Raw genomic sequence first — 15,130 nt, forward strand, 5'->3', positions numbered from 1 at the left:
AATCCTTTAAACATATTAATAACATTAATAATTTATTAAAAACCAACTCAGTTTCATGTATAGGCTATTTTTAAAACTGTCAAACAACATTTTCACCCATTAAACTGACCTATTAAACTATTACTATGAGCTGACTCGAGATCCACTCGGACCGATTCAGTTCAAATCGGTTTTATGTTCATTAATGATCCGATTCAAAATGATCCGGTTCAAAAGAACGATTCATTCAATCGCTAGTGCGCTGAGCGGGACAACTGATGACACAAAGAGTCTGTATCGCCTGAGCGCGGGTCCATAAAAGTCATCTGGGAGAGATAATCCATTTAAGGCCATAAATATGTCACATAATTAATAGAGCGTGATTCAGTCGATTTGTTCGTGTTGATTTATTTGAGTACTTGAAGAGAGAGTCGATGGAGATGGAGCTATCCTCAACAGATGTGGAAAAACTATCTGAAATCAACGAAACTCAAGATATTGATTCGGATGATTTGCTGGAGTTGAATCAGTTCGACGGGCTCCCTTTTTCTTCACGATATTACAAACTATTAAGAGAAAGAAAAGGTCTGCCGGTGTGGGAAGCGAAATGCGAGTTTATGGACACTTTGAGCAACAGCCAGATTGTGATAGTGACTGGCACAGCTAAAACAGGACAAAGCACTCAGGTGGGTTTATGTGTGTTTATAATATTAATTTGTACATTAAAATGCTCTTAAATAAGTTATATTATTCCATATTCTGCCCTAAAGGATAAATTAGGGCTGAATTTTGAACTGAATTTAAGTTATTGCTTCATCTTTTATGCAAAGGTAAATAAAGTGAATGGGTCAGATACAACATATTCACTACTACTAGTTCATTTAGCATTGAAAGTACCAAAAGTATGTTATTTGTGAGTTTTGTTTTGATTACATCATGTGTTATCTGTCTTAATCTTCATTTAGATCCCTCAGTGGTGTGCAGAGTTTTGCCTATCTGCGCAGTATCAGAATGGCATGGTAGTGTGCACTCAAATTCACCAACAGAGCACGGTGGAACTGGCCCTCCGTGTGGCCGACGAGATGGACGTCAACATCGGCAATGAGGTTGGATACAGCATCCCACTTCAGACCTGTTGCTCCCCTGACACTGTTTTGAGGTGCGTATATGATCCTGGGGCATGCAAAGTCTACACAATGTTATCTGGTCATTTTCCCTGGTCTTTTTTTCCATTCAGTTCCACTATCTGCCCCTCCCCCTGTCATTACCACCACACGTGCATCTCCTTTTCAGGGGCGCCTGTCCTTCTAAACAATAAAAAAGCTAACAAAAGGCTGAGGGGGCTCGGTCTGAGGGTCTCCACGGCAGCTGCCGTGCTTCCGTGCAGCCCATATGCTTCATCAAACCTTTCAGAGCCGCCATAAGTCAGTCTGGTGAACAAAGAGCCAGAACTGTGATTAGAGCAGCTGAGAGGGTCGGACTTAATGAAAACGCTGACCTTAAGGAAAACACTGACAATTCCCAGAGTAAATTATCATCTAATTGCGTCTGCTTGTCTTCACTTAGCTCGTTATTTTTGTTTGTAGATTGATAGGATTTTGTATTAAATAGATGGAGATTTCGCCTGTGACAATGACATCTGTTGCTTTGCAGGTACTGCACAGATGATGTGCTGCTCCGGGAAATGATGTCGGACCCCCTCTTGGAGCAGTATGGTGTCGTGGTCATTGATCAGGCCCAGGAACGCACCGTCAGCACAGACCTGCTCCTCGGGCTGCTCAAAGACATGCTCCTCGCACGGCCGGAGCTCAGACTGGTCATCCTCACCGCCCCTCACTCCGCTGAGAAACTGCTACGTCACTATGGAAGCGTTCCTCAGATCCGGCTGGAAGGGCCACAGCCGTGCGAGGTGGTGTATGGTAGTGGTAGAGGAGGTGTGAAGGATTACCTCTGCTCTGCTCTTAGACTGGCTCTGGAGATACATCAGAATCAAAACCATGGAGACATTGTGACATTTCTGGCGACTGAGCAAGTAAGAGACATTTAAATGTTAATAGATGGTCTAGTTGTTGAATTTTTTAAAAAGTGTATTATTTACAAATAATTTTATAAATTAACAAATACATGTTTTTCATTAAATTATAATATAATAATGTTTTATATTTTTAGAATTAATATTTATTTATTTAATATTTACTGTATAATATAGTATATATATATATATATATATATATATATATATATATATATATATATATATATAATGCATTTATTTATATGTAAAAATAATGTCTAATTGTTTAAAAGTTGATCATGTAATTTAATTATAACAAAAAATAATTATCGTAATTATAATATAACGTATAACGTATTTATAATATAATATAATATAATGTTTCATGTTTATTTTATATTTAAAGTGTATGCTTATTTGATATCTACAAATTAAATAATCATATTTATTAAATGTATTAACTTATAAAAATTCATTACAATTATAAAGTTGATAATTAATAATAGTGTCTTGTTGTGTATAAACAGACATACAGATTTAAAGGTGCAATATGTAAGATTTTTGCAGTAAAATATCCAAAAAACATTAGGCCAGTGTTATATATTTTGTTCACTTGAGTACTTACAATATCCCAAATGTTTGCAACTATTTGAAAATCGTGAGAAAATTTATTAATTTTAACCAAGGCTCTGGGACGTGTGAGGAGTCGCCTGTCAATTGCGTCATACCCGCGTTAAATTCGGTTTCCGATTTCATTTTGTAGAAACCATGGAAACACCAAAGACGCTTTAAAGGTCCCGTTCTTCATGATCCCATGTTTCAAACTTTAGTTAGTGTGTAATGTTGTTGTTAGAGTATAAATAAAATCTGTAAAATTTTAAAGCTCAAAGTTCAATGCCAAGCGAGATATTTTATTTAACAGAAGTCGCCTACATCGAACGGCCAGTTTAGACTACATCCCTCTACTTCCTTCTTTAATGACGTCACTAAAACAGTTTTTTGACTAACCTCCGCCCACAGGAATACACAAGAGTTGCATTTGTAGAGTGTGTTTGTCGCCATGTCTTCGAAACGCTGTTATTTTCATCCCGCAGTCCAATCACCGGGTCTGATTCTGGCTCAAATTGATAGGGTAAAATTAAAGATATGTTTACAATAACACTGAGCGCGTGCATCTCCACGTTATGGTAAGAGGCGTAACCTTTCCGGGCACGGTGCGCTCAGAGCTGTCGAATCACAACACAGGAACAATCAGAACTCGTTACGTATTTCTGAAGGAGGGACTTCGTAAAACAAGGAAGTCATCAGCCCGTTTTTATGACAGTGGAAACAGCGGTATACAGATAAGTAAATTATGTGAAAAATACTGTGTTTTTTTACACGCGAAACATGAACACATGTTATATTGCACACTATAAACACAATCAAAACTTCAAAAAACCATGAAAAACGGGACCTTTAATATTTACATGTTTTAATAGACAAGGGAAAAACTGTTTTGATATAATTATAGACAGATAACTAATTGTTGTTATATAGCTCAACACGTTTAGTCTTATTGTTTAAATATAATTTTCTTGATTTTTTGTGAGTACCATGCTTTACCATGCCTCAGAGAAAAACACTATTTTATGAAGTAGCTAACATTGCATAATCAGATGCAGCTTTATTTTTAGTAACAGTAATACAGAATTTTCTCCATCATACAATATGTTTTAAAATTAATTGCATGCCATTTATCAACACAAGCCATCCAGCATTTAATATGATATTCTAAAATCGATCTATCTTACTGCAGTTGCAACAGTGTCTCACAGCAGCCGCCGAGCGAGTAACGAACAGAGTAACGTTATAACATCATTTCAACACACTCAAATGTATCTAATATGATAAACAGAGCTGTGTTACCTCATACTCATGACCGGAATAGCGGAAGCGGCGCCGGCGACTGTGTCATAATAAAAGCTCCGCTGCTCGTGAGGCGTGTGTTGCGCAATCACTCCAGCGGCCTCGTTCAGCTCCCACAACACTCGGTCCTGCTCTGCTTCATACTACAGTAACGTTAATAATCACATCCATGAACATGATTTCTTCCCGAGTCCTATCCCCATTGTTTCCACTGTCCGTTGAGATGGAGACCACATGTCCCAAGATTCCGTGCTCAAACTTGCCGTCATCAAGCTACGCCTTTGTTTTGAATAGGCCTCTAGCGACCTCTAGCGGACAGAAAATTTTAAATATTGCACCTTTAAGATCTCAGATGAAGATTTAGGGTGTGTTCACACCCTATTAAAGCGAATTAGAGTTCGATTAAAGCGAACTCTGGTGTGATCACCCTGTTCCTGCGGTTCATTTGAATAAGCGTGAACGCTGCAGTCTGAAACCTGGTGTGCACCAAACATCATGTGACATGACATCCTGTTTTTGGTTTGTTTATATGTCTTTTGTCCATTTTGCGTTCATATTTCAGTCGAACCGCACTAGAGTTATTTTGGAAGCATACCGAGACCCATCTTTTCAGAATGCCAAACAGACAAAAGACATATAAACAAACCGAAAACAGGATGTCATGTCACATGGTATGACCCTAAAAGGACAGAATACTCAAGGTTACCTGTTTTTTTCTCATCATAGTCGTTGTAGGACATTTTTTTGTATCTTTAGGTTCGGTGTTAAAAATGACAATGTGAACGCTAAGTGAACCAGAACTAAATGTACCATTTTCTATTTTGACCAAAAGAACCAAGAGAATCAAACTACAAGTGTGAACACACCCTTTCAGTCTTTACTAAAATCTGATGTTTTTATTGCATATTTTTTTCAATATATTTGATCTCATCCTTTGTGAGCCCAGGCAACAGGCAGATCACTATTTTAATGGTTCCTTAGTTTTATGCCACGCAAATGTCACCCTGCTTTCCTTCAGTGAATCTGGCATAGAATTGAAAAAGGTCCCATTTCCATGGTAATAGAAACTTTTCTTTCTTGTTTCATTTTCAAGGAGATTGAATGTGCCCATGCCATTTTGCGGAGAGAGGGTGTCAATCTTGCGTTGTCTCATGGCGAGCTGGTGCCTGTTTCTCTGTGCCCGGCGCAAGGAGACAGTCTCTCAGTGCTGTCTGAGGAGAGCAAGAGCAGGAGAGTCTTCCTCACCTGCAGCCCCAATGAAGACTTATTCTGGGCCGTTCACAGCATTCGCTTTGTGATTGATGCTGGAGTGCAAAAACGATATGTATGTAGTGATTGTTTTTATTTTGAACTTTACGAACTATTCCTTATTATGAGCTCTGTTTAATATTTACGTTTTGATTGGTGGGCGTGAAACTGTGATGTTTCGTTGTGACAGGTGTACAATCCTAGAATCAGAGCCAACTCCATTGTTATTCGACCAATCAGCAAGAGCCAAGCTGAGAGCCGCAAACAACTTGCAGGCCCAACAGGTGAGGGCTTTTTGCTTTCTGAAATTCTAAAATAAAGATATAAATGATTTCAAAATAGTTAAATATTTCCTCAAGTTTGGACTTGGTGAGCATAAGAGACTTATTTCAAAAACATTAAAAAATCGTACCAACCCAAAACTTCTGAACGGTAGTGTACGTTTATGTTTACTTCACATAAAAGTGTTTCTGGCATGTATTAAATCATATGACTGAGATATTTCATGTACACAGGCAAGTGTTTCTGTCTGTATCAAGAGGACACGTCACTTCCTGTTGAGAGCGTCCCTCACATTCTTGAGTCTGACATCACTTCCACTGTGCTCTTCCTAAAGCGTATGGAAATTGCTGGCCTGAGCAACTGTGACTTCATTGACAGACCAGGTGAGATCCTTCTTATACAATCAAATCTCTTCCCAATCAAAAGAGCCCACTCTAGATCGCTCGGGGCTCCAAGGGATTTTTTGCACTAACATTGAAATATTGTGTAATCTCTGTACCTATACTAATTTTAAACAGTGAATGTATGCATATTTTCCACATAGTGAAGATAGCTGCATTCAATAATTCATATACTTACACTAGAATCCCTCACATGATTCTAAGCAGTCCATCCGAACACAAACAAGTTGTTCACTCTCCGCTGTTTACAGCAGCCAAGCAAAGCTGGGATCAGCCAGGTTCTCTTGGCTCACAGTAAGGGTGCAGATGGGCCTGTTCTGCTCACTGCTGGTATTAAGAGGTGGTGAGCCGTGCTTTAGCTGAGCCGACAGCGCTCTGACTGCGTTCATTGTTCCAGAGATAACCTGCTTCCATAACACGCACCATTCAGATGAGCAGCATCATTAGTGGAGCTACGACAAGAGCATTTCTGTGAAAACAGCATGGTGTGATGAACTAGATGAACTTGTTTATCTCATGATGCAACTGAGGAAATATGTGGGGTGCTTTTGTTATGATGCCAGAAATCAGTGAGAGTTTATTGTCTGTTTACTCAGTCGGACTAACAAACGTTTCTATACGGAACAGTTGATAACCTTTTGACTTATTCCCACAATAATACTTGCTCAGGTGGTTTTTTACAATTAACTATAGACCTTATTGAGAGCAGCGCCATGACAGGTATGAAAGCAAGGCTTTGAGGGATAAACTTGCCATCAATGGTATCCACTGTAAAAAGCTGTATAAAGCTCCTAGATCACTTATGATTTTCCACAGCTCATGTTTTATGGAGTTTTTTGTCTAGTAAAATTTCTTGGAAGGATATTTTTGCAGTGTTTCCTCAGCAGAACAATCCTAAAACACATTAAATTACAATACAAGCCACTGAAGAGCTTTGATTCCTGTTAAAAATTAAAGATGGCACTGCTGTGAATAAGGTCTATAGTTTTCATTTAAAAATTAAAACCCATAACTTTACCCATAAAAGGTTTTGTTCTTATTTTATTGAAATTATTATTGAAACTTGTCTGCTAATTTTTTAAACAATCACTTAATTATTGTTATGTGTTATTTACATGTGGAAGATTGTTTCTGCCATTAAATAATAAATAAAAGGTCATTGTGACTACTTATCTCACAATTCTGACTTTTTTCTCAGAACTGTGAGATTTAAACTTGAAATTGCAAGTTATAAAGTCAGAATTGCGTGATGTAAACTCGCAATTCTGAGAAAGAAACGTCAGTGATTTTTTTCCTCACAATCGGACATTATAAACACGCAATTGCGAATTTATATCTCACAATTCTGACTTCATAACTCGCAATTCTGACTTTATAACTCGCAATTCTGACTTTATATCACAGAATTCTGACTTTATATCACGCAATTCTGACTTTATATCACACAATTCTGACTTTATATCACACAATTCTGACTTTATAACTCGCAATTCTGACTTTATATCACAGAATTCTGACTTTATATCACGCAATTCTGACTTTATATCACACAATTCTGACTTTATATCACACAATTCTGACTTTAACTCGCAATTCTGACTTTATATCACAGAATTCTGACTTTATATCACTCAATTCTGACTTTATAACTCGCAATTCTGACTTTATATCACAGAACTCTGACTTTATATCACTCAATTCTGACTTTATATCACAGAATTCTGACTTTATATCACGCAATTCTGACTTTATATCACAATTCTGACTTTATATCACACAATTCTGACTTTATATCACGCAATTCTGACTTTATAACTCGCAATTCTGACTTTATATCACAGAATTCTGACTTTATATCACACAATTCTGACTTTATATCACGCAATTCTGACTTTATATCACACAATTCTGACTTTATATCACAGAATTCTGACTTTATATCACGCAATTCTGACTTTATATCACTCAATTCTGACTTTATATCACAGAATTCTGACTTTATATCACGCAATTCTGACTTTATATCACAATTCTGACTTTATATCACACAATTCTGACTTTATATCACACAATTCTGACTTTATATCACGCAATTCTGACTTTATATCACAATTCTGACTTTATATCACACAATTCTGACTTTATATCACACAATTCTGACTTTATATCACGCAATTCTGACTTTATAACTCGCAATTCTGACTTTATATCACAGAATTCTGACTTTATATCACACAATTCTGACTTTATATCACGCAATTCTGACTTTATATCACGGAATTCTGACTTTATAACTCTCAATTCTGACTTTATATCACACAATTCTGACTTTATATCACGCAATTCTGACTTTATATCACGGAATTCTGACTTTATAACTCTCAATTCTGACTTTATATCACACAATTCTGACTTTATATCACGCAATTCTGACTTTATAACTCGCAATTCTGACTTTATATCACGCAATTCTGACTTTATATCATGCAATTCTGACTTTATAACACGCAATTTTGACTTTATAACTTGCGATTCTGAATTTATATCGTGCAATTCTGAGAAAAAGAAGTCAGAATTATGAGATATAAACTCCCAGTTGAAAAAAAAGTCAGAATTGGGGGATAAAAAGTTGCAATTACCTTTTTTGTTTTATATTTCTTGACCGAAACAAGCTTCCATAATTACCTTATTTAGGTCAGTTCAGTGTTATTTTAGTATTATTTATATACAATTATAATATTTATTAATTTTTGAATTAACTTTATATATTTTCTGGTTTCATTTTTCATTTTCAAGTATTAGTAAGTTTATTAAGTGCTTTTGTCATTTTTATTAGTTTTTTTTTTTTTTTTTTAATATTCCTATTTAGCTTTAATTTATTTTTATTGTAGTTTGAGTTTCAATAATTATAGAATTCAACTACAGTAAAAATATTTTATTTCAGTTAGTTGCCAAGGCAACATTTACTTTATCATCATTTAACTTTATTATCTAATATTTCTAATTTCAGCCCTATTTCATTGAACAAAATAGATTTGAATGGTTTTAGTTAACAATAACAACACTGGGTCAGTTTTTTTAATCAGCCTATCAACTTTAAACTATTCGGCATATTTTTCTAGAACAGATTAATGGCACAATTTGGAAAACTTTGATTAATAGATTGAAATATATTACATATTTTACTTCACTCTGCCATAGATCCAGAAGGCCTCATGCAAGCTTTAGAGGAACTCGACTATCTTGCTGCTTTGGATGATGACGGAAATCTCTCTGAGATTGGAATTATCATGTCAGAGTTTCCTCTCGAGCCACAGATGGCTAAGACTTTGCTTGCGTCTTGTGAATTTGACTGTGTGAGTGAAGTGCTGACCATCGCTGCCATGCTAACAGGTAATCCTGTCTCAGTACAATCCACTCAGCAGGTGTACCACCATGTGTCTGCACTTCCAAAATGTCTTTGCTCCATCCAGTTATATTTGGAAGTGATGTCAGATAACTGTTGTTGTACCAAAGTGACTGTAACTTTTTAACCCCATAAAAATGTATGGACAATTCAACCTCTGCTAATACATTCAGTTACTCTGTACTAACTAAAATATGCAATGCTTTTCAAAATATTTATTTTATTTTTAATTATTATTATAAAAAATGTATAATGAACAAAAATGATTCTCAAGCTTATAATCGCTCCTTTTCTTTGTAATTTAGCTCCTAGCTGTTTCCTTACACCTCCAGTGGAAATGAGACAGAAAGCCTCCCTGTGTCATCTGAGGTTCCAGCATGCAGAAGGAGACCACTTCACCCTTATTAACATCTTTAATGCTTACAAATATGCTAAGGAAGGGCCATGTGAGTGGTTTTTGTGCATCTTTTGCAACTATTATGCATATACATTAATGGCCAATGTGGTGAATTAAAACACACTAACTAACAAAATCTATTGATTATAATATATAAAGTGTCGATTTCACATTCACATTTGTATTTCAGACTCTAGCGTGGAACAGTGGTGTGAAGACCATTTCCTTAGTCTGGCTGCTCTTCAGACAGCAGATGCGATACGCTCTGAACTAACAGAAATCCTGAAGCGGATAGAGCTGCCAGTGTCCTTACCTGACTTCGGCTCTAAAAGCAATAGCTTGAACATCAGACGTGCACTACTAGCTGGCTTCTTCATGCAGGTATGGATATAGAGATTATATACATGATATACATAATAATGCGTTAACTTAAAGGGGACCTATTATGCAAAATCCATTTTTATAAGGTGTTCGAAGATAGATGTGTGCCCACATTGTGTAAACAACCAGCCTATAATGGTAAAAATCAACCCATTACTTTTTTTTTATAATCCCTATAAATCATAAACAGTTTCTCTAAACGTGCGGTTCCATATGTCCCCTACTCTTTTTTGAGATTAGGGGGAAACCCTGGCCATGACTGGTGATTATCTGACCTATTAGCATAGATACCGCCCCGTGAGAGCCACAGCAGTTCTTCATTTTCTGTATCCTCGCTGTAGCAGCTGGAGATATACAATGTCTGTCCCAAAAAACATTTACAAATATTATGCAATTGAATGTACCAATGAACATAAGAGTCTTCATAGATTTCCAGCATCTGAGCCACTGAGGACACCGTGGTTGAATTTTATTTATAAAGGAAATGTGTCGAAGAAAGTCGGAAAAAGTGTTATACATTAGCGCAAATTATTTTACACCAGTGTGACGATTTGTGCTACCTGCTCAGATTTTGCTACCTCCTATTAAAACAGTAGGTAGCACAATGAAAATATAGTGTTGGTAGCACAATTTGAGGTAGCATTATTCGTCAGAACACAGGACTGCGCCATAAACAAGGGTCAGTTCAACGCTGGATTTGCCCAAAGATTAACATGACGGCACATGCGATAAGTTGAATCAACTTCACAACAACTACATAAATGTATCCACTAACCATTCAGAAATGTCCAGTTTCATTCTAAAAGTTGTAACTTCTTCCTGAGTCTCTCTGAGTCCGGTTCGAACATGTAAGGCTGAACACCGTTACTGACAATTTCTGACATTTTGGCTGCGTGAGATTCTCCAGTTTTGTTGTTGCTGAATATCCGAAGCACGAGCTGTTAAAGCTCCACCCTCTTCTGGAAAGGGGGCCGGGAGCAGAAGCTTATTTGCATTTAAAGGGACACACACAAAATGCTTTTGCTCACAACCAAATGGGGCAAATTTGACAAGCTATAAAAAATGATCTCTGGGGTATTTTCAGCTGAAACTTCATAGACTCATTCTGGGGGCACCAGAGATTTATATTACATCTTGTGAAAAGGGGCATAATAGGTCCCCTTTAATTAATTATTTATGGGAAAAAATAACACATTAAAATTATTAACGCACCCGCCCCGCCCCAGAAATACGTCATTCATCTTACATTTCATACAGTTGATGGTGACGAACATAAAGCAGGTCAACAACTGCGTGATGGAGCCTACAGAATGGAGTTAAAAAGCCACTAAAACACAAGATATCAGGGCAAAAATGCCCCTGTATGAGTTTTTTCTCATATTTATATCATAATATAGTTAAGCAATATTACACGAGTGCTGTTTTTGTCCCGAATAGCACGAATGCATGTCTGATATTGATTTTAAACAATGGTAAATAAGAAGTTAATATTGTGTTTCACAAGTTCGCCTGCCCATTCAGTCTGAATGGTTAATGGTAAAAAAAATTTAAAGAGTTAAACCCCCCTATAACAGTACTGCATAAAGGGAGAATAAGAGAAATAGAGGAGGAGATGCTGGAAGAATTGCACTGGGATGACACAGGGACTGCTGCTTATATACGCTCATAATGAAGATTGACAGGACTGAATGTTTAGGCTCCTAGAACTACATTATATTTTAGATACAATATTGTCTGCTTTTGCTTAATTTTTGCCAATGAAATATAAACCCAGAGCAGAAATGCTGAATGAATCCTAATTTCTGAATGAATCCTCGTTTTGAGCGAATCAATCAGGTGAATCAATGATTCAATGACCCATTTATAAAGAGAGACATTTACTTAATTCCTGAATGAATCAGCGGTTTGAATACATTAAATGAAGGGCTTAGTGACTTACTCAGTTACCACCCCCTACTGGCAGTTTTAGTTTCTTATTTATCATTTCATAAAAAAATTATTTCATATTTCCCTATTAATAAAATCCCCTTTAAAGGTATAGTTCACCCAAAAATGAAAATTCTGTCATCATTTATTCATCCTCATGGCCAAGTTATGTGTAAAAAATTCCATGATGAATCAAATAAAATATTTTTTTTTTCTAAAGCTACTTTTTTAATGTCTATTTAATGCTTTTTTCATTTAACACAATAATGATGGTGATTAATTAATCGCCACATTTAAAAGATTTAACATTTTAATCGCTTGACATCCCTAATAATAATATTGTACTATATGCACTTTGGAAAAATCTAATATATTGCTGCGCTTTGTTGCTTTAAAACTGAACAAGAAAAAGAATTAATCTCTTCCTCAAATGCACTGTTAAATGCACAGCAGTGAAAATCGGTGCACAAATTCTCTTTCAAATTATTGCCTTGGGACAGTAACATCTGTGATTAAAGCAGATTAGTAAATGGCACAGTGATTTACGTATTTAAGTCTCTTTAGTGCTCCTAACACTGCATGAGTGCATTTTCCATTGTTTAATCTGTGTGGGGTTTTCCAGGTGGCGAGGGACATTGACGGGTCAGGCAATTACTTCATGCTAACCCATAAACATGTGGCTCAGATCCACCAACTGTCTGGCTACGGAACCGAGATGCACAAGAAGAATCTGCCAGAATGGGTTCTGTATCATGAGCACACGCTGTCAGAGAACAACTGCATCAGAACCGTCTCTCAAATCTCAGCACATGAGTAAGTGCTAGAAAAGTCTAGAAAACAGGCAATGAATTGTAAATAATCAGGCATTAATAATGTAATGTTATAATTGAATTTAGTCTCTTATAACTTAATAAATTCTTTTTGTTTCATTTAACTTAACTTATGAAGCTTTTTAATTTGGCTAACAACCTATTTCCTCTCTTTTCTTCAACCATTTGTTCAATTAAGGGTTCCAATTTGTTCCATTCTGACAATTAGTTTTTCTGTGCATTGTAATTTAATGGTTTCTTTGCTGTTTGCTCGTGACAGGTTCATTCAGATGGCACCGCAGTACTTCTTTTATAACCTGCCACCTAGTGAGAGTAAAGACCTACTGCAGCACATTATAGATCACGGTTCAGCTGCCCCATCTAAAGGCAAAAGAAAAACCCAGACCCCCAGCAGCCCTGCCAGTGAGGATCAGCCGCATGAGCGCTGTACCATACAGTGACGGGGAAATAGCATACCTTGCCACTGCATTACCATGACAGGATTCAAACAGGATGCTTTCCATAGTAACCATGGAATTTATGAGGCACAACGAGGAATCTCTATAGACTCACCAAATTAGTTTGATTGAAAAGAACAGATCGTGTAATATGTTGCTCAAATTCAAAGGGCCCGCAGAAAACCCCCTTCTCACAGTGCCCGGGACAATGCTTCAAAGTAATAACAGTTTGTACAGTTGTCTTCTTTCTGCTGAATTAATAGCAATTTAAATAACCTACTGCTGTGCAGTAGTTAATCAATAAACTGTCATTGACTTTATGGTGTCTAAAATGTCTTTTATAAATTGTAGCTACTAGTTAGCATTTTTACATAATATCAGGATAGTACAATTAAACATTTTCCTTTTTGCATTGATTGTGTTTCCCATTAGTTTTATTTAGTGCTGCAGAGCTGTAATTAAACAAACTTGGAATAGACTGGAATTGTTTTTTGTTTTGTTTTGTTTTTTCAATTGTATATGTATTTATTTGTAAGGCATTTGTTTAGTTAATATATTTTGATATTAATGTCAATTTCACTGTGATAATTCACACAAAATAAGAAATTAAATAAAAAAAAGTGTTTAACTGTTGTTCGAAGTGTTAATATTGTATCTGAGATTTTTTATAAAGCTCTCATACAGTTTGAAATGATCTTCATATATTAAACTGTTACATGCACCCAAATATCACTGCAGCTTTAAATATTATTAAAGGTGCCCTAGAATTAAAAATTGAATTTATCTTGGCATAGTTAAATAACAAGAGTTCAGTACATGGAAATGACATATAGTGAGTCTCAAACACCGTTGTTTCCTCCTTCTTATATAAATCTCATTTGTTTAAAAGACCTCCGAAGAACAGGCGAATCTCAACATAACACCGACTGTTACGTAACAGTCGCGATCATTAATATGTATGACCCCAATATTTGCATATGCCAGCTCATGTTCAAGGCATTACACAAGGGCAGCCAGTATTAACGTCTGGATCTGTGCACAGCTGAATCATCAGACTAGGTAAGCAAGCAAGGACAATAGCGAAAAATGGCAGATGGAGCAATAATAACTGACATGATCCATGATATCATGATATTTTTAGTGATATTTGTAAATTGTCTTTCTAAATGTTTCGTTAGCATGTTGCTAATGTGGTTAAAGTTACCATCATTTCTTACTGTATTCACGGAGACAAGACTTGTTATTTTCATTTTTTAAACACTTGCAGATTGTATAATTCATAAACACAACTTCATTCTTTATAAATCTCTCCAACAGTGTGTAATGTTAGCTTTAGCCAAAGAGCTACTATCAAACTCATTCAGAATCAAATGTAAACATCCAAATAAATGCCATACTTATGCGATTAGACATGCTGCATGATGAACACTTTGTAAAGATCCATTTTGAGGGTTATATTAGCTGTGTGAACTTTGTTTATGCACTGTATAACTGCACTTATAGTCGAGAGCTCAGGAGGGCAGGGAGCGCGAGATTTAAAGGGGCCGCAGCCTGAATCGGTGCATAGTTAATGATGCCCCAAAATAGGCAGTTAAAAAAATTAATAAAAAAATCTATGGGGTATTTTGAGCTGAAACTTCACAGACACATTCAGGGGACACCTTAGACTTATATTACATCTTTTAAAAAGACGTTCTATGGCACCTTTAAAATTCATTTTCTCTTCAAACTGAACACTGCAGTGAAGTCATGAAAACATCTAGGGAATAATTTAAACTGTCTTAAAATTAAACACTCCCAGTGGTGAATACCTTAAACCCATTATGATTGTTATATAATAAAAACAACGTTGTATAAAGGAATAGGCCAAATGCATCACTGTTTAAATATTTTTTAATCTTTTTTTTAGTCAACAGCAATT

At 36.1% G+C, this 15,130-nt stretch overlaps 1 protein-coding gene across 1 annotated transcript; it reads left to right on the forward strand.

The window, feature by feature from the left end:
• Positions 1–20: 20 nt before the first annotated feature.
• Positions 21–13,844, forward strand: dhx32b (DEAH (Asp-Glu-Ala-His) box polypeptide 32b). The gene is made up of 11 exons (XM_048191794.1): positions 21–665; positions 945–1,138; positions 1,633–2,011; positions 4,995–5,225; positions 5,340–5,433; positions 5,665–5,814; positions 9,034–9,225; positions 9,544–9,684; positions 9,826–10,016; positions 12,565–12,755; positions 13,032–13,844. The coding sequence occupies exons 1-11, from the start codon at positions 414–416 to the stop codon at positions 13,210–13,212; spliced, it is 2,196 nt and encodes a 731-aa protein (XP_048047751.1). The 5' UTR covers positions 21–413; the 3' UTR covers positions 13,213–13,844.
• Positions 13,845–15,130: the final 1,286 nt, after the last annotated feature.

The sequence above is a fragment of the Megalobrama amblycephala genome, linkage group LG5 (genome assembly GCF_018812025.1).
Source record: "Megalobrama amblycephala isolate DHTTF-2021 linkage group LG5, ASM1881202v1, whole genome shotgun sequence".
Lineage (NCBI taxonomy): Eukaryota > Metazoa > Chordata > Actinopteri > Cypriniformes > Xenocyprididae > Megalobrama > Megalobrama amblycephala.